We start from the raw sequence: 23,988 nt of genomic DNA on the forward strand, positions 1-23,988 counted from the left end.
GCACTGTAGGGTGTCTGTTTGGGGCTAGAGGGTACAGGAAAATATCTGAGCTATTGGTGTTGGTCACTGGTGTTTGCCCATGAAAGCACAGGTATCAAGGGGAATGAAAGCTTTGTTCCCTGTAGTCTCAAGGTCAGCCTTTGGGCATCTTGTGTAGCACTATCACCTCTCCAGTCCTCTTCCTTCATATGCTGTCAAACAGCCACCTAACAATGTCATTCCAGCTCCCATGCTCCCTTACTAGGAGTTTTGTAAGCAAATATTGGCACATGTTGCCAATCAGTCCATGACAAGTCATGCTGTACTTCCCAGCAGTTTCAGGCATGGCTCTTCTGCTATTCCTGCTATGTTTTTCTTTTTGACTCATAGACCATCACAGGACTCATCATATTCAGGTCTTGTTTGTACTGTTCTACTGCCCGTAACTAATTAAACCCAGCTAATGTGGTACAAGCAACATTAAACTCATTTAGCACACAATCATTTATAAATATATGCTTTCAGAAAGATTATTAATAGTAGTATTCATCGAGATCTGTTCATTTATTTTTTCAGTGAAGAACAAACTATCTGGGGAGATTCTGAACCACCCAATAACTCAACATATAATTCAAGCTTTCTAAGTTATCGCTTCATGGCCGCCGATCATTAGGGATTCTGCAGATCATGAGAATGTAGGAAACACACCAAAGAGGCCCTGTGTACACTGGCTCAACCCATTCTGGGATTATGGACTTTGGGACGATCTTGCTCTTAACACGGGGTGTTAGCTCTGTTGGTGTTCAATGTTGTTTAACCTGCACTACCAAAAACATCAGGCAGAGGTCTCTTCAATGAGCAGGACAGCACACAGGCTCAACCAAATGCAAACTAATTACAATCAATATCACCCCCACAGGGTGAAGCAGCGGGTATAACAGGGTTTTCCTAGTCATAGGGAGACACGATCCTCCAATGACCCTATCCAAGCAGGCAGTCAATGAGTTTTTTGGGGTAATTTTATCACCACTGTTTTGCCAGTCCTGTTCATTCCTCAGTAGCTCAATCAAACTGATTTTCATGCAAATCCACAGAACACAGAGAAAAAAATACATAGATTTTTTTAAAGTATTTTAAGTGACTCTTACTTGCAAAGCAGGGGGTTTAAAGGATCCATATGCAGAAGCTCATTAATTTCTTCTAGTATCACATTGTTCCTTACAAGTGCTTTGTTCTCAGGCCATTTGTGAGTTGACAGAAGCCTATTTACATACATAATTCTGGGAATAAGGTCTTTAAATGGTTTTTTTTTAAATGAATAGCTGTGAAGTGTTCCAAAACTGTCAGCCTTTTAAGTTTCTCATTCATTGGCAGTATTGTAAATTCTGCAAAAATACTAGTTACAACATTAACTTAAAATAAATGGCAGGAGCAGGAGAAGAAATTTCAGAGTTGGCAGTCTTTAAATTACATTACAGTCGTTTATGGCTCTAACATACTTAAAGTGCACAGAATGTGTACAAAATGTAGCTGTTACGATTTTATCTATGTCCATAGTGGCAATTCTAATCCAGTTATGAGAGAAGCCTGAAGGCAGAGGACGGTCAATACAGGCATTCTTAAAACAAATAGATCTTCCATCCTTTTCTTCCTGTTTACAGAAGTGCTCAGAAAACTGCCCATTTTCTTGAGGGTAATTTGATGCTTCATATGTTTTCTACAGTCATTCCTTACTAACATTCATGCATGTATGATGTTGGAAAGCACATTGGTAATTTAACATTTATTTGGAAAGATACATGGAATGAAGGCAGATGTGGATTTGTGATGAACTTGGAATTGCTTTGCTGGGGTAATGTATTGTAATGTGGAGATCCTCTCATTACCAGGTGCATATGTTTAACATAGACCTATTTGAGCCTAAAAGTTTTACAGGGTTTAAATAAGAAATTTTCAACCCTGGGGACCTTCTAGTTCAACACACTCTGCCTTCATGTTTATAAATTCAAGTTATTGAGCTGTACACTTCAATGAAGGCAAGGATTTGCATTTGGTAAGCTGCATTGCTGTGGACTATCATCTAAAGTGAGAGTTTAGACATGTAATTCAGACATGGACTTCTGCATTATAATACACCTGTGTAAGGGATGAGATTTGCTAATTTGTTAATTTAAGAAGTTATCTCAGCTGCCCTAGGGTATTAAATGTCTTTTCAAATTCCAGTGTTCCATACATGCATGCTACTGGTGCAAGCATAATTTTTGTCTTCCAAAAAATAAGGTTTGTTATTTTTGTCTAATGAAAGCAGACAGCTGTTGTCTGCCAGTGTCCCACCAGAGGGAATGGCATGAGACAAGCATCATTCTCAGGCTGAAGAAGGGATTAGCTCATCTGGAGGCACATTTTGAACTTGAAAGTTCAAGCCAAAGACAGTAGATACCCTGATAATATAAGTGTATCCCAAGTAGGAATGGTGAGCTCCCCGGAGGTTATTTCAGCACCTAGTAAGAGAACTGGGTGGAATTTTAGTATATATTACTGTGAAAAGTACACTCCACTAGCCATGAAGTCCCTCCTACAGGACTTCAGGTGCCTCTTTGAGCTGAACACACCGTCTGGGATAAATCTAGGCATCGCTACAAATGACTGCATCCTCCCTCAGGAGCAATCTCCTCTTGAGACAGGAACAGTTATGAGGAAGAACAGAGGCAACAGTGCTGCAATAAATGTATTTTGTTATTCAAATAGAAAAGTGACTATGAATATGGGTGACATTTGGATTAATATGCTGGCCTGAACATATGAGGACGGTAAGCAGAAGTGATATTTTTTTCTTTTCTTTGCCTGCAGCTTAATATCATAGAATGTGTAATTTTTATCTCTATTTTCAGTCACCAGTTAGCTTCTTTTCTTGACCAAGTAGTACTTAATCACAGGTTTGAACTCCTAGTATTTGTCACCACTGTGTCATTAATGAGTACATGGAAACTATTTATTGGTGGTTTAAAACAAGCAATCAGCGGAAGGCCTCTGTGAGTTTGTAGTACAACAACCCTGTAGTAGAAAATAAACCAGGTAATAATCCTGGAAGCCAATTTGAGAGAGAAAAAAAAGTGTTTGCTTCACTCTTCACAAGCTAAGTTTTATAAACTCTTTCTATATGTAAAATAAGTCATTTCTGCTATGCTCAGGAACCTTGAGGTTAGGTCCTCATGTTCACAGCATTTGGCCTTCCTTAGTTAAACCATACATTGTGATATACCAAGGCAAAGGAGGGTATTATATATATCTTTTATAAACATTATTATTAGATAGAACCTGCTCCAGTAAATACTGCTACTCCCAGATTCTACATCACTCAGGGTTTCATTTACTGACACTAGGCTTGTGGTTAGCAGCCCTGGGATACTGGATTTAGGAACAAAGATCCTTTGAAGCTGTGCAAAGTGCGTCAACAAAACTGTTGCCAGAGTGAAATAGTGACATGAAACGGAAGAAAATAACATGATTTATATTCTAGGCAAAACACATTTGAATCAGTAAAAGGTTGACTAAATAGCCTCCAAAGATAAAGTATGCCTCTAAGCAAGATTTTGTGCTGTGTTGTGATTACTGTAGCCCTTTAGACTGCATAACTCATAGTTTTAGTGTATTTAGGATAGCTTGGATAAACAGCTCATGCTTTCTTCAACCAAATAACAGTGAAAGCCCTACAAACTATTGCATGTTTAGGCCTTGACAGATGCATTTCTCTGGGTGTCTCACAGCTATCAAGACGGAAACTTTTCCCCCCCCCCGGCACAAATGTGCACCTAGAGATACACTGTATACCTCAACCTGGTCTGTGTTGCCTCTCCTTTCCTCATTTATTTCACTCTGAAATTGTTTGTGAATTGGGCTAGGCCCTCCATCTGACTATTTTTTTGAGAAATCACAGCTAAGTCACTGAATCTCTTGCTCATGTTCTACCTCTAGGAATCTCTCAGCATCCCTTATGCTGGGCTCCTGCTCTCCTTCTGCAGGACACTCAGTGGTAAGTCGTGAAGGGAAAGAGGATACATTGTCTTCCTAACACAAGTGAAGCCTACATGCAGAAGTCAGTGGCAGCCTCTGCCAATATGCACCCTTAAAAAAACAAACCAACAAACAAACAAAAAAAAAAAGAAAAAAAAACAGGGAAAAAAAAATAAAAGAATGAAATGTGAATAGATGTGGAAATCATTTTCTGTAATAGATTATTCCTATTCTGAAATATTCAATCAGTTATCCCTTGAGGTAAAAGAGCAAATCAAGCAGACTTGCATTCATTCCCTCCGGCAGAATTCCAGGCAGAATGGATGGATTGTAGTGGATTTTTTTAGATGTGTATCACATTTTGCTCACCCTGTGAAATAGCCATCAGTTTGACAACTCTATCATTTTCTGAAATTCCTTCTTTCAAGAAAATCTATTCTGTCAAACAGGCATTTTTAGAAAACTCTGAAAAACAACTAACAATACATGTCTCTATCAGAAGCTCTATAAAGCCTGTCACTAGAATGATTTTGATGTATAAATTTTTGGAGGAGTGAAATGGAGTCTTTCCTCCATTCTCATGCTGAGGGTGCCAGTGGGAGCCAGGCAGCTGGCCAGTGTTTTTTGAGAGCAGTCCTGTTGCATGCTTTCTGAAATAGCTTATTTGCTAATATCTCACTGTCCTTGAATGCATGACTGATCTTTGATGGGCACTTAGGAGTTCTATTTCATATCCACAACTTTACTTTCTCACCTCTGTAAAAAGAAGCATTCAACCTGAGATGAACAAAACTGATATCTCTCAAATCTTCAACAGAGCTTGAAACTCACAGTCAATTGTTTTGTCAGAAGTAATTTGCATGTCTTATCTACTTAGCCTCTCAATTTTACTGAACCTAAAGAAATTCAGAATCTTTGCAACTCCTCCCAGTATTTGTGGGTCATTTAGCAATGAAACTTAGAATAGAAAGTGGTAGGAAGATGAGGGGCCTGGCAGACAGGAGAAAGATTGTATTGAATGTATTTGTTTAAAGAACAAGCACATGAGCACCATGGGAAGGCAAGGTGTTCAATCTAGCAGGTTTTGACAAACAGAAAGTGAGATCTAGGGACATTAACATGGGATAAATAATGTTAATATATTGGCAATTCACCCAGACTTTCTTTAAGTGAGAGAACTTCTGCCATAATTTTAAAGGAACAAGATTATTTCATACTTATGAGAGGTACAGAGATACTCAGTAGTGATGAGATTGAATGAATTTTGTCTGAGCAGCAGCAATGAATCAAAAAGAATCCTATCAGAGAGAAAGTCGTTGAGAATAGGTCATCCTTACTAAAACTCCTTCCAAAAGATGTGTATCAGAACTAGCCATAACTACTTACCCAAGATGTAAATATATGCATATGCTCTCAAAAGTATTGCATTAATAAATAATAATTTATTGTATTAATAAATTAATAAATTATTCTTGTATTAATAAATAATTAATAAACTCATCTATAACTCAACTATGTTTTTGTATAAATACGCATGCATAAGTTGAGTTTTGGAAAGCTATCTTCAGGTTAGACCATATAAATTAAATCTAAAAACTGTATCAAATAGCACCATTTATAGATTCACTCCTTCAGGAAGAGAAACACCTCACTAGTTGTAGAACACCATCTCATACAACAGTAGGATCGAAAACAGATTGTTAAGTAGCAGTCAGTTTGTCCACATTTCTTTCCTCTCCAAGTTGACACACAACTATTTCAGTACAAACGATTTGCCAAAATCAATTTTTATTATTTAGCCACAGCAGTATTCACTTAGTTGGATTTGTGCTGGTCATAGCTTGAGATGATATAAATAGTATTCAGGACTGGATTTGAAGAACATCCTACAAACACTCTAAAATCTGAATGTCAATGCTCAAAAGACTTTCAACGCAGTAGTAATAAGCAACATTTGCACATGCAATTTAAACTGCTGGAGATCTAATGATCTCTGTTCAATCAAACCTCATCATACAATGTTCATATGTTATATTGAAAAAGCTATCTTTCAAGCTTAAAGAAAAAGACCCGAGGACACACTTCTCAAGTGCTCCAGCTTGAATTCAGCATGTAAATACTACCAAGATCACATATAATTTTCAGTATTTCAAGAATGTGCTTTTATGTGGAGACAATGATGCAACTTTTTCAGAATCTGTCTGAACCCATGGATTAACATCTGTGATGTCTGCACTTGAGCACAATCTCAAGCTTCTGTCAAATGGCATCTTGAGAGCAAAGCAAAATAGCACTTGAGCACAATGTCAAGCTTTTGTCAAATGGCATCTTGAGAGCAAAGAAAAATATCAGAAATAAAGGATAGTACCTGGAAACATCGAAAATAAGATTGTAAGAAAAAAAAATCACACAACATCTGCCTGTACCTCGATGCTGGAATGGTCACAGCATTGCCTCATAATTCCCATTCAGTGTCACAACATAAGAGTTTGTATTGATTATGCATTTTTATATGTATTAAAAAAAATAATAATAATTCCTAAGAAAACTACTACTATTATAAAGAGCAAATAATTCTGTCACACATTTCAGGATTTGTCTTAGGATTTGTCTTTATTTTCTCATTGGTGCTTCAGAGTTTTTCTCTTATCTCTATTCTTCACAGGATTAATTTTTTTTCTCTTCTATTACTCTCAGCAGAAGTCTGGAATACTTAGAAACCTCAAATATGTGACCTAGCTACAGAGTTTACTTTCTTACAAGCTCAGAAAATATTTGAAAGATAGTCAGCACACCCATTAGGCAGACCATTTATTTCTTATTAATCATTGCTAAGACTAATCAACTATTTATAAACTAGTTACTTATGATACTTACTTCTATGAAATCACGTAATCTTTTTCTAGACAGTAAGATTAAGATCATGAATAGTATGTCAGCCTTTGCTTATTACAGGTTGCCTTTTCTATTTCTCAAAGCTTTCATAATTCAAAAAAGGCATGAGCTATTCTGTATTGTATTTGTAACATGGGCTCTTCAAGTACAAGACTGTAGTTTATACCTCTTTCTACTGGGCGACCTACGTTACAGAGTGGCGTCCAATTTCAGTAGAATTTTAATGAAGAAAAATAAACAAATGCTAAGGGCTAACAGACTCTAAGTGGAAAAGCCAAAGTTTATATTTTGTTTCTTAACATTTAAAAATATACATACTTTCAGAAAGCCATCATTAAGGTGTTTATTTACTGTGAAATCCACAATGACCGCAGTCATCACCTTTCAAATGATGGGTTTGGTTATTTTATGGAATGCTTTTCAGCTTAGTGAAAAGCTGTCAGATAACCTCCGTGACTGATGAGAGCTTTCAGAGTGAAGCTCTGGCTTTATAATCAGATGATTGGCTTCACTGTATTCACTACTGCCTCAGGACAACTCGTGGGCCAGATATCAATCATCTGGAAAACAATCACCTGTCTTGCTGGGTTTGTTGTCTTGTTCTTTGCCACCTATTGCTCAGTCCTGATTTGTAAAACACATGAACAGGGTTATGATGAGAGCCCATGAAATGTCAGCACAACCAGTGATGATGGAAAGGACTTCATTTCTTGTCTTGAGGGAAGCAGCATCATATATTGAAAGTTGAAGTGTATTTCTCTGCGAATGTACTGTTGTTTCTGGGGTATTTTGTTTCTCTGTTTGAATGAAGGAAATTGTTTTAAGCCTAGATTTCAAAAGTGAGACTGACTCCACTGATTATAAGTCTTCATTCCAAAAGCTAAGGGAGCCCTAAGGTTTCCATAACCACTAGCTCTTTTGGGGCACTCAACTCTCATCACAAAATGCTCTTTCTTGGTATTGCAGGCTTTGCTGTGACTCAGCCTGCCAAATTGGTTGGTTTGAAAGACTAGCAATAAAGCAGCCTTACTGTAATGCCTTTAGCTTGGGATTTAAAGTCACAAAAATGCCAAAACAACCTATAAAGACACAGTGACTTACACTGCAGATAAAAGCAAAGCACAAAAATGCATCTAATTAATGCAGTCTCCAATTCTGTGGGTGAAAAAAAAGCAGACGTGTAATGTACATTAGCTAACACTGGTTAATTCAACAAAAAATATCTACAATAATATTCTCAAAAACTAACATGTCAAAATAGCAAGTATTTTTAAAAATCCATTTTCAATCTATATGAAACATTTTGACGAACTGAGAAAAGACTGCGCTAATGCATTACAGTGCAGTGAGCACGAAGTGAGTAAAAGCTGAGCTGATATTTAAAAAAAAAAAAAAAAAAAGCTTCCGTTTTATCCTCGGATTGGACTTTTCCCTCCTCCCCTGGCAGGCTCCAACACTCTCTTCCCGGCAGGCCAGTACATCTCGGGCCCCACAGCCCTGCTCGGCCTTTCTCTGCAGCCAGGCCTCACAGGACGAAGGGACCTCACTCAGTATCCGCTACTGCTTGGACAGGCAAAAAGAGCGTGGGTGGGGCTGGAGAAGCGTGCAGCGGTCAGCAACAATTGCTTTTCTTCCCTCCTTCATGCTTCATGGGTTTTTGAGGATTTGGGGCTGACGGGCAGGCTATCTGCTTTCCTTATTGCTCTTTCAGGAGTTGTTGTGGTTTTGCAGTGGCACACAACTGCGGTTTGCCTCCCGATTGCTTCTGTGTGATGCACACTGCTCCAGCTGTGGGGCTCCTTTTGCTGCTCCCTATACTTTGTTTGTATCTTCCCTTCCTGCCTCCAGTCCTCTGCCTTCCTGTGTTGCTGTTCTCCCAGCTGCAAATATAGTGTGTGTGTGCTACAGGGGCAGCCCAAAGCCAGGAGGCACTCAGAGCACTGGCAACCATGAAGCATATGTAATTCCCCCTCTTTTATGGTGTTGGCCCTTGACATCATGGCTGCTATGGCTGAACTTGCCCACCAACATCCCATTACATGTTGGCCTCGAGTTGTGCCAGTGGAGGTTTAGGTTGGATATCAGAGAAATTTTCTTTACAGAAAGGGTTGTTGAGCACTGGAATAGGCTCCCCAGGGAGGTGGCTGAATCACCATCCCTGGATGTGTTTAAAAACTGTCTGGATGTGGTGCTCAGGGACATGATTTAGCAGAGGGTTGTTGGAGTTAGGGTAGTATGGTTAGGTTGTGATTCGACTTGATGATCTTTAAGGTCTTCTCCAACCTGAGCAATTCTATGATTCTATGCTGGTGCCGTACAAGAGATGGCAGCAGAGGAGCAGTCCAGTACAGTGCTGTCTGACATGAAAGTGTGGGGTGAAGCAAAAGTGTGGAATTGAGTACAGTTGTGTCCCTGCTCTGCCTGCTCCTAGGCCATTGCCTACTGCTCTCCTGAGCATCCATCTGCCATTCTTTGCTGTGCAAAGAAGCAAGGCAAAGCAGAACAGCACATTGCAAGTGGCATGTGTCTCTTATAGAGCCACAATGCATGCTGCAGTTCATATTCTACATTCTAAAATACCACTGAGTGTGATTAACCTGTTGTGTAGTATGTCATTACAGAAGGCAGAAAGCAAGAAGTTATTCTCACCTGACAGTTAAGCAGTAGCATCCCTCTAATATCTTTAAGGAGGAGGTGTTACTTTCAGCTCTCTTGGGCTGCAAGGGTGTGTGGTGGTGGCCCCCCCAGTCTAGAGATGGGGAAGATATATGAGATATAATTTACTTTGGTCAGTGAGTGTTGTGGTCACGGGCAGATATTTTTGAAGTTGAGGTTTGTCCTTTTTCTTCTCTGTTGTACTTTAAGAAGGATAGATTTCAATATAGGAATATATTCAACATGTAAAATATTCAGAGGCTGGAGGAACTGCCTGGAGCCAAGATGCAGTGAGGGAGGAAAGACTGATTTTCTCATAGTTCTCTGCTTTCAGCTTGCTGTAGTCAAAGCTGAAGAAAAGTGGGATGTGACAAGGTGCCTAGAAAAAGGTATATAAGCCTGTTTGGAATTGTTACAAATCCATGAAATAGTCGGGTCCACCTAATTCAGCCACTCAATAAACCAAGATTTCAAGCTGAATGAATTGTATTCAAAGTCAATTACACTATTGTTAATGGTTGATAAATTTGGAGAAAAAAAGTGTTACAGCAGTCATGTGTAATATGCACATGAAATGTGCTCTTTCAGAAGAGGGCAAGTTCTGGATAATACTTACAGACAATTAAAAATGTTTAAATGAGTGAAATATGTCCTCAGAGTTGGGCTGGCCTATTCCTACTGCTTATGGCTCAGTAGGATTTGGCTTCATTTAGCAGAAGTGTTTAGACTGAATTTCTACAGAGTCCTATGACCTTCTGTGCGGGAGGGACTAGGCTGAAAAACTGATGGGCATATACTTCTGATTGTAAATGTACCAATTAAGTTTTTAGTAAATAATGACATTTGAGAATTTTTCAGCTGAAATGAAGTGGTAACATCAATGACTATTTTCAAGCCAATAGCAAATAGCCTCATAATTTATTGGTTCAATTAAACTTTGGGGACTGCACTGTGACTTCTAGTCATTCTTTGTCTGGAAGACTTCTAGTGAAAATAATTTACTATCATCAAATTTCCCTTTGTCCATGCAAAGATGAGGCAGTCTATTAAATTAGTATTTTAAAATTATTTTGTTATTATATGGATCAGAAGAATTTCTGTACTGAGGAGGTATATTGGGATGAAAACTAAGAGCAGTCTTGAAATAAAGACAGGGAAGATTTGATTAAAAGCAGCTTCCTGGAGTATGGAGCCATTATCTTCAGGTTATTTAAACACTTTAAGTCAGAGTGTTCAAACTGGCTTTACTGGAGCTCTGTCAAGTAGCTTGTAAAAAGGTGTCCTGTAGCTGCTTGGGAAGATGCAATGAACTTTATCCGTAATGCCAACAACTAGTTGCTGGTTCACAGGCACACAGATGTATTTGTTCGGATGATAAAATTTCATTTCATTTTAAATTTCATCTGACTTTCTTTTGCTGGAGCCCCGTAACTGATTTCTTTACAATATTTTATTTTCTTCCATTTTAGGCATTCACTGCCAATCATATTGCTCTTTGCTTGGAAGCATTATAGCATAAATCACCTTGACTACAGAAATCATGCATATGTATTTGCATGCTCCAGCTTCCAAATTCTGGCTCAGTCTCAGCAAAACTCATTAGCTAGAACCTTTATTTTCTCTGCAACGGTTTATGCACTAATTAATCTCCTGCTGTCTTTGTCTTGAATAAGCTCTAGTGCTCTTTCAGTATAAAATATCTTTTCTGACTCTTGAATTATGGTGTTGGCTTTTTTTCTGCTCCCTCTCCAGTTTTTAAACTTTGTGTTGAAAATTGTCACCTTTTGGTCAGAAAAACAGTACAATTCCTATCCATTCCTGTCTTTGATGTAAAATCATCTCACTGGTCTCTCTCTTGTACAGAGATAAAACAATTGGCTGAGTTATATTTTTCCTATAACATCATGCTAGTGACTATACTCAATTTATTATTTTCAGGATCACTGCCTACAGGGAGATGATTGCAGTCCTTCTTTGCACAACCATTGCTGCCATTCTATTCAGGTGAACAAATTTCTGGCTCTTCCCTTCGTGTATTCATTTGTACTTGGCAGAATTAAATATACGTTGTTTGACTTGGCCCACCCTTTCTTCCAAGCAGTCCAGGGTTCAAGTGAATCATTTTTCCCATTGCTTTGTTTGCTCTGTATTTGTTCCCTTCCTTACCCCCATGTAGGAAATGTAACTTCATGAGAAATCATATTGTTGTTGTTCTTCCTCACTTTTTTTTTGTTATTCCTCCTTGAATGTGAATTCTATGGTTATAAAATGGTCTCTCCCTTAGTGCAGCCCCTTATACCAGTAATCTGAGGTGTCAGGCTGCCATATAGGTATAATTTCCTTGTAAAACTTTGTTGGAGGACCTGTATGCTATAATACCATGGTGCTGTAATTCTTGAGTTGTCCGCCAAACATGGGAGTATCACTTTATGAAATAGTTCTAAGGCAAGGACAGGAGCAAAACATTAAGAGCTCAGTAGACTTTTCAGTATCTGAGAGCCTGTGCCAGTGGTTTCTAACCTGTGCTTGGAAGATCATTGTCACTAAAGCTATGGGTGCTCATCTAGGGTGTAACTCTGTTTATATCTTGTAAATAAAAAGTATGTACTTAGTAGACTGTATTTTTGCAATATTTCACACTTTTCTGATTCATTAGACAGATGATATAAAACCACCTATTAATACTAGCTGCCAAATGATTTTAGAACCATCTTGACTTATTTGATATACTCGTGTTTTTAAACAACATATCTGTCCCAAATTGGATTCTCTGGCTATGTCGTCATTTCTAGAATCTAATGTGCATTTTTATAGATAGAAAAAGTTTATGTATATGTGTATACATGTTTTGTATTCTTTCACCCCTATTGCTTTAAAGTTTTATCAGTGTTTTGTAATGAAACATTATTTTATTCTTCCTCCAAATATTGTTGGCTATGAAGGAATGAATTGTAGGCTACCTGAGATGGAATTTATTCTTGACCTTATCTAAATCCATAAACAGGATTGCCACTGGAGTCAGCAAATACCCATGAAAACAAATACCCAGAAAAACAAAATGCTAGGATGGGGCTGCAGATATAAGTAAAACAGATTTTATCATTTGTTTTATTTTATTTTAAATATCTGTATCAGACAGATGGGAAGAAGTACTCGTCCTCAGGATGGAAAGAATGCCCAAGTAACTGCATCTGGGGGCTGCTTATTTCCAGCATTCTTTAGAGATCTTTCTCCTAATCCTCTAACTGAATGCATTAGCACTCTGAAGGATTCATCATGCCAGTTCTGTAACTTTTACAAATGCTACACTGGCAAATAGGAAATTCTCCTTTACTTAAAATGATTAATCCAAGTATAGAGATTAGAAATATCTATGCTGTTTCTACAGCAAGACCTTATCAAACTCTGTAAATCACTGTTTTAACTGAGAAGTACAATGTACAAAACAAAACAAAACAAAACAAAAAGCTAGAACTTTGCTCTTGGGTGATTAAATTCCCATAGTAACTGTAGTTACTAATTTACAACTGGGAGTTCACTGTCTCTTCTCTTTACAGAAAATCCTGTATGCTGTGCTTGCCTGTTAGAGGTGGTGGTTGCTTGTTCATTCAAAATTATGTTTTTCTATATAAGATCTTACAACACAACCGCAAATCCTGGCATGGTTTGCAGGAGAATTCTCAGCCTGTGCCAGAGACTGAGCTGCCCTCTGTCCATCAAAATTAGCGCGCATTGCAGTAATAACTGCTCTAAAATTGTGCAAGTTAAAAATCACTGTAGGACCAGATCTTACTTGGAGGAATGTTTAGCTTCAAATGCACTAAGTGTATTTATTTAAGAAGTCTGGTGCATATGTGTTTTGCCAGATATGAAAAGCAATTGAGCAGTATGGGGTGTTAGCGCATTGGAATGTCAGTAGAAAGGCTACTGCAACCTGTCTGACTACAGTGATGTGGCTGGTAGAAATGCAAGAAATGAAATCCGTAAAACTCTGGCCTTCTGCTTTCCACTGAAAGTGAGACTGGGAAACTGAGTTTTCCCACTGATTTGTTTATGATACTATCCATCTGCTGCTGGAGGGCTCACAACCACTCCCAGAGTGCCACATTTAAACAGTTACTTTGTTGTGTTTCAGGAGGCACTTCCTAATGGCGCTGATTTCATGTTTACTCTGGAGTACATTTGGCTTTAGTACAGCTGTGGACTCTAAACCCAACATACTTTTGTTCCTGGCTGATGATCTCGGCATTGGAGATGTAGGATGTTATGGGAACAATACCATAAGGTAAAAAAAAATTCTCAGAATAATATATGTTACACTACAGAATATCTATCCTGAGTAATTAAACCTAACAAGAAAATAAGAGCAGTTCTTAATTCAAGGCACTGGTAGTTCGGTAATTGATACATGAAAGTACCTGTTGTTTCTGTGCACACAGGAATGGAGCCTAAATAAACAATGCACAGTGAAAGGGGAAAAAACATCATGTTTTCATTATATATTTTAGTAATAAAATTTTCTCTCATTCTCATTCATGAAATTCTTAATTCCATTTCATACATACTTAAGCTTCTCTGTGCTTTTCCAGTATCCGTTTCAACTCCTCCTGCTGCTGTAGTCCATTTATCTGGGAGAGCGAGGCTCACATAAAATTTAACTATGTAAAGTTATATGGAAAATCTTAAAATATAAGTTCTATGTAATGTTACATCACTCTATTATTATGAAATAAAGCACTGTGTTTAAAAGCATGATGCAGAAAGTCTTGGTTCCAGTAGTTCTATGTGCTCTGGGGGACTAGCTGAATAAACTCTGAACTTAAGGATCTAATTGGGTTGGAAAAAAAAAAAAAAATGAACAGCAGGAGTTTCAGCATAAAAAAAATCACCCTCCTTATATAAAAGTCTTTCCATTTTAGTTTTATTTTTAAACTAAAATTACCAGCAATGCCTAGGTTTCTTCCCAGTGTTGTCAAACACACTCTATGGCTGTGTCTCAAGAATGAATTCTCCAGTAGTTACAAGTTGTTTAACCAACTGTATCAAGATTTCAAACTACATCAGTCCTGAAGTATATGGAGAATAACTTTTTTGAGGAACTACTCTAAAACTCTCATTTTTCTTGGCAAATTGTAAAAATAAAGTTCAGGATACTTCTTTTAATAATTGAAATTTTATTTTAGGACCCCAAACATTGACCGCCTGGCAAGAGAAGGAGTGAAGCTTACTCAGCACATTGCTGCAGCTTCGCTCTGTACTCCAAGCAGAGCAGCTTTTCTCACTGGCAGATACCCCATCAGATCAGGTTGGGCCCGTTTTGAATGACAGATTTCTAATGTACAGAGCTGAGGGACTATAATAGCCAATAAGAAGGAATGGAAGAGAATTCAGCTAATTCCTCACCCTGAGTTAGAAAGTACACAGCCAGTTGTCTGTAACTTTCTGTAAGTAATTTACAGTCAAAAACCATTGCCTCAACAGCTGACATCAGCTTACTTTATAGGATTCGGAAAATCTTTATGATGAAATTAGATGGGTATAGAGAAATGCCAAGAGTTTGTCATTTCTTTAGTACATCACAGCCTGGGCTGAACTGTTGGAATTCACTTTGATGGTGATGGTTAGAGATAAAGTTGAAACGAGGCTCCCAAGAGAGAAGTGTGGAAGTTCATAACCAAGATAGAGCTGAAAGTCACAAAACTGAAGTGACAATGGAATACTGGATCCATTAACCACCTACCTGAGACACCTTTTGGAAGACTTAATAGATATCTCCATTAGGAGTTACATAGGAAAATGAGGTGCTTACATTAGGAGAGCTAAGTGGAAAATCAATGTGTTGAGAGAGCTATATCTCACCTAACATTTCACAACATCCCCCTGAGATAGGGAAATGCAATTATCTCTCATTTTAGATGAGGAGCAGAGAGGCCAAATTATAACATATACTCAGAAAAGCGGAAAAGAGAATCTACTATATACTGTCCCCATCAATTAATTTTCAGCTTGATGGTAAATCTAGTGCTAGGCAGCATTTGTTTTGAAAAATAACACTTGAATTTAGATGTGCTGTGCTAATGTGATGCACCTACCTTTGAGATATGCCTAAATTTACATTTAGTGAGGAACTCTGCTGGCTGTAGGTTAAGCACCCGACCTGGAGGCTGACAGGAGCATCCCAGCCTCTGCAAGCAGAGCACAAGAGGCCATCAGAGATGATCTGAACTATTTCTGTCAGGAATGGCTTCCAACAATCGATACCGAGCACTGCAATGGAATGCTGGATCGGGAGGGCTCCCTGCAAATGAAACAACTTTTGCCAGACTTCTACAGCAACAAGGCTATAGTACTGGGCTGATAGGTAAGTGAAAATGTTTTAGTATAAGTTTGAAAAATGATGTAATTACATGAATTTAGGCATTGTACTTGTCCCAAATGGTTGATGAACATGAATCCTTTACAGAAGACTGAAGGGAGAAAACAACAACTTGTAATTACAAGACTGAAAACACCGTGATCTAAGGAGTTTTAAGACAATACAAATATTTGCACAGGGCATGTGAAGCAGGAAGGATTAAAAACTAACCCATTATCATTATGAGTGAGCATTTATTTTACTTGGCTTAAGGTTTTTGAATGTTTTGCCCACTGAGAGAGTTTTGTTAACTTTGTTATTTGTTCCAAATAAAACAGTCTTTGAGCATTTCAAAGGCGTTTGAGGCAAAAGGCAAAGAAACAAAAGAGGATAGGGAAAGAAAGGAATAAAGTCTGTACCCATAAAACAGATGATGAAGCACGAGTGCCTCACAGGTGATGCTGTGAGGCCTCAAAGAGGCACAGTACTGTGGCAGTTCCCTCAAATGAAGCTGAAGAAGATAGAAGGATATTAGAGAAACACTATCCTGGAGCACGTGCCTTCCTGTATGTGACATTGATCAGACCTCTATAGTTTCAATTTTCATCTTTCTTTTTCTAAATACTCTAAAATGGACTGGCGAAGTATTTCTTCTCCCTTCTGCTTTTATTACTTGCTCAAGTGAAAAATACTTCTGCAATGGATCCTTTAGTATAAATTTATAGGTATATCCCTTAAAGCCAAGGAGTTCAGTTGTGCCAAAAATATTGTCATCTCCAAGTTCTGGAAATAAATGTGGCTGTATTGAATTGAAAGTTAATGAGGTAAAGTCTTCCTGGCTGAGTCTATAATTACTTGGCAATCATATAGACCAGCAAACCTCAGGGTTCTTTGATCCAGCACGTTTTCTAAGCTTTTGTCTGCATGCTCTGTTTGGGAGACTAGGCAAGGATAGAGTGAAAGGTTGTTTTACACCTTTTTCTCCTCTTCATATTGAACAGGGACAATGCCTAGGAAATCATCTTTCTGAGTCTGGTGATCAGAGTTTTTCTCAACACTAGCCAAGAGTTTCTTGGATATTCTAGTAAATTTGTAACATATTAAAAGAAGTTGCAAGTAAAGCAATTGAGAGTTAGGAAGGAGGTATATTAAAGCAAGCAGCTGGTGATTTAGAGACCATAATCCCCTGACCCTCATTGAAAAGCAATTGAAATCCCATCCTTAAGTAACCTTCATCACTCCAGTAGCTGACTTGGCCATTTTGCAGATTTTTCTGTTTATTGCGTGACCATTTGGGGTTCGCACATTAGGACACAACATTTACCCATCAAGTACTGGTTTCATCCTGCCTCCTTGTGCACTTTGATGCTTTGATTCACTGAATTCCCAAGGAAGTACTTGCAATGCTACTTGAGCATCTGTTCAAGTTGTCCATTTAAATATTCTGATTTTTTTTCATGCTTTAAAACTTTCAGGAAAGTGGCATCAAGGTGTAAACTGTGAATCCTTCAATGATCATTGTCACCATCCCCTAAATCATGGGTTTGACTACTTTTATGGCATGTCTTTTACACTTATAAACAACTGTCAAGAAAACAAACCTCCAGAGATGGATGTAGCCCTTCAAGACAAGCTTTGGCTTTACAGTCAGATAATTGCCCTTGCTCTGCTTACTCTTGCTGCTGGAAGACTGACTGGTTTGGTTTACATCCGCTGGAAGATACTTGCCTGTTTCACGTTGGTGGGCTGCCTTTTCTTCATTTCTTGGTACTCCAGTTATGGCTTTGTGCAGCGTTGGAACTGCATCCTAATGAGGAACCATGATATCACTGAGCAGCCAATGAGATTAGAGAGGACTGCTTCCCTCATGCTGAAGGAGGCAGTATCATTTATCAAAAGGTAAATGATTGTAGTTTTCTTTGAAAGTGAGAGGAGGCTCTGGGCTCTTGGAATAGGGTATTTTTTTCCACTCTAGCTATAGCCATACAACTTTTAAAAATATAACCTTTTAAAATTCATAGCCATGTGTTTTATTCAGAAATTTAAATCTTAGTTGCAACTGCCCATGTGGAAAAAGACAACAAATAAGATGGCATTTCACCAAATGATACATAAACATCTACATATACACTGTAATCTGTAAATAATAAATTTGTTCCATTATTGACCAGCTAATTCTTATATGTCACTCTGCAAGCCTCATTTGTGCTTTTTCTCATAATCCTTATAAAACATGAGATAAAAGGGGAATGATGCACAAAATTACTTCACGTGAAAATCTCAAAATATTTAGCTCCATTTTCATGTCATTCAAACACTTGAGAAGGAAGCTGACTAACAGCATTAATTTACCACTAGCTTCAAGTTCCTCTTTGGCCTATACAGGCCTCGATAAATATTTCTGTGTGCCAGATGTCTTTCTGTAAAACAGGGAGGATAACTATCCTTTTCTTAAAAGTATATTTAAACACATATACTGAAAAACTTGAATGGCCATCTTAGAAAAGCCATGTAAATCTTAAGGTAAATATAAAACTATTTCCAGTTGCATTTAATTAAAAAAAAGAATCAGAGACATGCAGCTGATTCTTAAAAGCACTGCACAAGTACTATGCTTGTTTACACATTGGAATCTGACTAAAAACTATCTGTCTTGTCTACATTTTATGCAAGAAAGAAACAATTAACTAAGATCAACAGGGTTGCATTGTGTGTGGATATAATATAGACTTATTATTTGTGTCTGTGCACTGATGAATATGAAAACTTTCAAAATATTTCAGATGCACAGCAAAAATTATGCTTCTTTGTTTTTAAGAAACAGACATGGACCATTCCTTCTCTTTGTTTCATTTCTTCATGTTCACACACCTCTCTTCACCACAGCGAAATTTCTTGGGAAAAGCCATCATGGTTTGTATGGAGACAACGTAGAAGAAATGGACTGGATGGTGGGTAAGTATCCTTGATGAGGGATTTGTTTCAGATATGTATATCTGTGTGTTTTAAAGCAAGAGAAGTAATAAAACCAAGGTATCCACAGCAATCTATGCTGTTAAAACCTTCTCAGAGCACGTTGCAAAAGATCATCAAAATGTTATACGTGTGGATTGATCTTTCTAATTGCTTAATTGGAACCCTGCTGTCTCTCTTCTTAAATTTAAGGCAAAATTTTAGACTTGCTTGACAAGGAAGGTTTGAAAAATCACACATTCACATACTTTGCCTCTGATCATGGAGGACACTTGGAAGCTCAGGATGGTTCTGCCCAGATGGGTGGCTGGAATGGCATTTATAAAGGTAGGAAATGAAATACAGCTTTACATGTTGATTAGAAACAGAAACACAATGATGTAATCTAGGTGAAGTTGTTAAGGCCAGAGTGGGTTACGTTGTTTTCTAGCTTGAAATACAGACAACAAACATAGGTGCTTTAATCTTACTTTTTCTTTCAGTAAAATGTAAGCATTATTACATATCTCTTTGATAACGGTATTATATAGTTTGATACCTGTAAACTATTTGGTGTTCTCAAGTGAAAAGCACTGAATAAAATATGATAGATCCCTTTAAAGCTTCCCTTTTCCTCCTACTAGTCCCCACATATGTTTGTTCCTGATTTACTTGTTTCTTTTTCTCATTATTTCCAGAAATCATTGCTGTCCACCTATTTGATATGAAATAGGGTAAGGACACATTGTGCTATGACTTACAGCAAGTTTAGCCCCCTTATGCATGCCTTCATACTCTATGTAAATCAGTGATTGGCATAAGACCCAGATGATTTCAGTGATACAAAAACACTTCACTCACTACTGCCTGCTTTTTGTGCTGTGAATTATGATTCAGCCTCCTGAGCAGTGCAGTAGATTTTTAAAGCCACAAGATATGCATTCATTGCACTTTCTCCCATCTGCCCCAGCAGCACTGAATCATTAAATCACCTTCTGTGTTCTGCCATGAGCATGTGCTTAAAAAGGACTGAGGGTTTAGGGTCTCTTACCACCAGTGAACCATCCACTTCTTGCCCAAACTTCTCATGTTCTTATTTTCCTAAAACAGGTTTTTTCCAATTACAAACCTTCTTGAGCTTTTCTGCAGGGCACAGCAGAGGTCAAAGACATGGAATTTTGACTCTCACATGGTGAATGTTTTGATGCCAAGCAATGGTTGCTGGCTTTTAGGGAAGGTCTTATTTATAGTACCTTTGTCCTCCATCTCACTCCTTATTTCCTCTCTAGTATCAAGATGCTGTATTGTATTAGTTTATGTTAGTAGCAAGCTGTGAAAAGGTGTTTTGCTGTCATTTTAAGTAATGTGTATATGATTTGATTTCACAGTTCAGATTTTTTGCTTCTGAGTTCAGAGATGTTGCATTAGGAAAGTCAGATCCAAATCTCAATTTGAAAAATACAGAAGATGTTTAAGGCATTTGGAAATATTTCTGAGTTAAGAACATGTATTTTCTTCCAGTACTTCAAGGGATCATATAAACAGGAGGGGGTATGTCTGTTTATGAGAGTGGATAGTGATAGGACGAGGGGAAATGGTTTTAAACTAAGGCAGGGGAGATTTAGTTTAGATATTAGGAGGAAGTTTTTCACACAGATGGTAGTGGCACACTGGAACAGGTTGTACAAGGAGGTTGTAGATGCTCCATCCCTGGAGGCATTCAAGGCCAGGCTGGATGTGGCTCTGGGCAGCCTGGTCTGGTGGTTGGTGACTCCGCAGGTATGATCTTTGAGGTCGTTTTCAACCTAGGCCATTCTATGATTCTATGATTCTCAAGGGAATCCGTGGCTAGAAAGAAAAGAAATACTTTTTACAGCTGTTTGTTAAGGTAAGATACTAATCCTTAAGTTTTGTGTAGGTTTTAAAGAGAATATCAAGTATTTCTTCAGTCTTGTGACTGCTGCCTCTGTGAATACTTCCTTGTGAGTTTGCCTCTGAACTGTTGTATGTTGTTTAATTTTACTGCAGGTGGAAAAGGCATGGGAGGTTGGGAAGGAGGGATCCGTGTGCCAGGAATATTCAGGTGGCCAGGAGTGTTACCTGCAGGCATTGTTATCAATGAGCCTACGAGTCTGATGGATATTTTTCCCACAGTTGTTCATCTGGCTGGAGGAAGATTGCCACAGGACAGGTATGGAGATATTTTTAGTAGAAGAAATTGAATGGAGAGTTATCAACTAAATAATTTCAGTGTTTTTTTTTAAATAATCCAAGTAGATCTCCCATCTATATCGTAGTCTCAAGTCCAGTCTAAGATTTTAAACTCAAAAGCAACCCTCCCTCCCTTCTCCATACATTCCTGGATATGCCCACAGGTATGCATGTGGCCACAGATCTTGTTCATTTCTAAACAAAGCATCACTCGGGAAAGAATTGATGGCTGAGGTTGTTTTGGTATTAAATTACCAGAGCAATGAACACATACAGATTCCTCCTAACAACATTAGGAGGAATTGAACAACATTAGTTCAAAAGATTTCTCCTTTGAATTTGCTATATATAAACAATTATGAGATCAGTATCAATTTGTCTGAATAAAGAATATTATTCCAGTAGATCAAATCCTAAATATTGTGTATGTATTACTAACCGAAATAAGTTTATCATCTAGATATTTTGAAAATAGCAAATTAACTCAAAAAATTAAAAAAATCTAAAGGATTTAAAATGTTGGCCTGACAATCTGCTCGCTGTGATAATATGCAGTTAACTCTGTCAGGTTTGTGCCCTCCTGAATATGCAGGGTAATTGATGGACGAAACTTGATGCCTTTACTCCAAGGAAGAACTCAAAAGTCAGAGCATAAGTTTCTCTTTCACTATTGTGGATCCTACTTGCATGCAGTTCGGTGGCACCAAAAGGACAGTAAGTGTAAACATTCCACATTAACTACAGTATATATGATTTCTTCTCTTAATATCTTTCCTGGTGTATGATGGATTTCTTGCATGACAACATTTATCTTATTGATCTCTGAGATTTTTGAAATTGTTATGCATTATATACCAATAATTCTCGCTAGCTGCAGCTGTCTTACAGCTAAAATATACTTGGAAGTAATAAAGGAAATGTGTTATAGAAAGTGGGGTGGAAATAGAAGCTGGCTGCTTACTACACTTGAAGCCTGATATTGTCTTCTTCACTGTTTTCTATCTTCAAACTCAGTACTTCGTGCAGAGAATGTTATCTGTGGTGATGGGAAAGCCAGGGTTTGTGACAAAAGGTCTCCTTAGTAAGAAACCACAGCTTGAAGACAATTCACCTTTTCCTCTGCTGTCTTGTAGTTGTGCCATAAGATTTCTTTCCTGACAGGTGGAGCTGTCTGGAAGGCTCATTATGTGACCCCAGTCTTTCATCCAGCTGGGGCTGGGGCTTGTTATGGAAAAAGAATTTGCCCATGTTTTGGGGAAGGCGTGACCCATCATGACCCTCCACTACTGTATGACCTCTCACAAGACCCTTCTGAGTCCCAGCCTCTGTCAGCTGACACCGAGCCCCTCTTTGACACTGTAATAGAGCAGATTGGGAGGGCCATTGAAGAGCACCGCAGGACACTGACTGCAGTCCCACAGCAGCGCTCCAGGTACAACATCATCTGGAAGCCGTGGCTGCAGCCTTGTTGTGGGATGTTCCCGTTCTGTTGGTGTGACAAAGAAGGTGAAAGCACACAGAGTTTGTGAGATGGATGACTGCTAACACATCCTTTGGTGCTGAGTCCTTTGCTGACCAAGCTCTCAGAAAATAATCATCTCCTTCATCTTGCAAGCCAAGTGAATGAAAATAAAGTAATTTTGAGTAGAGATTTACCCTTTTATTCTTCACCACTAAAAAAGATTTAAGGAAATCCTGTCCAGTGTGGTAAAGGACTTGAGTGGAGACAGTTTTTTTACAGATTTAGATGTAAGAGACAGCTGTAGAGGGATATGCCTAAATTCTGTCTAGTTTATGCCTGCTCAAGCAGGACAATTTGGAGAACTCTGAAGAAACTCTAGTATGTCATGCTGACTTAGATAAATCTCTGTATGATTGCAGCTGTGCTCCTGTGGTCTGTGATTCAGGGGCATTCTCTATCCAGCATAGTAGTTTGTCATTATTGGTTTCTGAATTTTTCTATCATCTTTGCAAAAGTACATTGAGATGTGAAATTGTGATTTTGTCAGGGATAGTTCTCGTGCAACTTTACTTGACTGACAATAACACATATCACAAAAAAGTATGAAGTTGCAAATGTTGAAGACCAGTATAACTCTGCAACAGTGACAAAGAAGAGGGAAGTAATCTGCTCTTCAGTAGGAGGTCCTGATGCAGATTATGTTGGCACACAGTAGTTTTATTGTATAAAAGTTGCCAATAAAAATGTTTTGAATAAATAGCATGCACTGTTTCAAAGTCAGTTAGCAAAATGTGGTCCTTTTGAGGCTCATAGGAATTAATGTTTAAAAGATTTGGCAGTCATATGCCTATATTTACAAACCATAGATCCTAAGAAGGGATCATGCCAGTACTAGTTTAAAAGAAAACAGGGACCAATCAACCAAGCAAAAACCTAGTGGTATGACCCTGGCTAGGCTTTCTATGGAGGCACATGACTGTACTGAAGCTTGCAGTGAAATTGCAGAGACTTTAATGCTTTAAACTGTACTATTGACTGTTCTTCACAGGATGAAGTCAGGTTTTATTAAAAGCATACTGCTAAAACTCTGTACAGAAATTGGGTTTTGAAGTGAGTTAACGGAAAGTGATTGTTTATAGGTTTTGCAGATATTTTTTTTTCTTTTTTCTCCCCTTACAGCTGCCCCTACAAACATTTTACTTGCTCAGCCAGTCTATTTGTTTCAGTTTTCTTATCTCAGTGTTTTTTTCATAAGCATTACTTAGAGATGATACAAATTTCTGTTTGTGTCATTTCAGTCTGTTGTTTCTTTACTACTACAGAAAACTTGTCGGGGTTGTAAGGGAATGTATGAATTACTGCACTTCCTTTTAGTACCCAGACATGAGAAAAAATAGAGTGGCAGTATGAAGCATCCAGTGACTCAAAATTAAGTTTTTGCTGGCAGAGAATTTGCAGTAGTGAG

General features: G+C 38.1%; 1 protein-coding gene across 5 annotated transcripts; it reads left to right on the forward strand.

Annotated features, from left to right (window-relative positions):
• The first annotated feature begins 8,340 nt into the window (after positions 1-8,340).
• LOC116230775 (arylsulfatase D-like) lies at positions 8,341-23,833 on the forward strand. Of its 5 annotated transcripts, XM_090126159.1 has the most exons (12): positions 8,341-8,499; positions 9,878-9,932; positions 11,482-11,547; positions 13,679-13,828; positions 14,727-14,848; positions 15,782-15,904; positions 17,374-17,797; positions 18,717-18,853; positions 19,064-19,198; positions 20,879-21,041; positions 21,654-21,775; positions 22,223-23,831. In XM_090126159.1, the coding sequence occupies exons 3-12, from the start codon at positions 11,501-11,503 to the stop codon at positions 22,588-22,590; spliced, it is 1,791 nt and encodes a 596-aa protein (XP_089982285.1). In that variant the 5' UTR covers positions 8,341-8,499; positions 9,878-9,932; positions 11,482-11,500; the 3' UTR covers positions 22,591-23,831. The 5 variants fall into 5 exon arrangements, with proteins under 5 accessions (XP_089982285.1, XP_031451995.2, XP_089982288.1 ...); XM_031596135.2 differs by lacking the exon at positions 9,878-9,932; XM_090126162.1 differs by lacking the exon at positions 9,878-9,932 and having other exon boundaries at positions 18,723-18,853.
• The last annotated feature ends 155 nt before the right edge of the window (positions 23,834-23,988 follow it).

The sequence above is a fragment of the Phasianus colchicus genome, chromosome 1 (assembly GCF_987193195.1).
Source record: "Phasianus colchicus chromosome 1, bPhaCol1.hap1.1, whole genome shotgun sequence".
NCBI lineage: Eukaryota > Metazoa > Chordata > Aves > Galliformes > Phasianidae > Phasianus > Phasianus colchicus.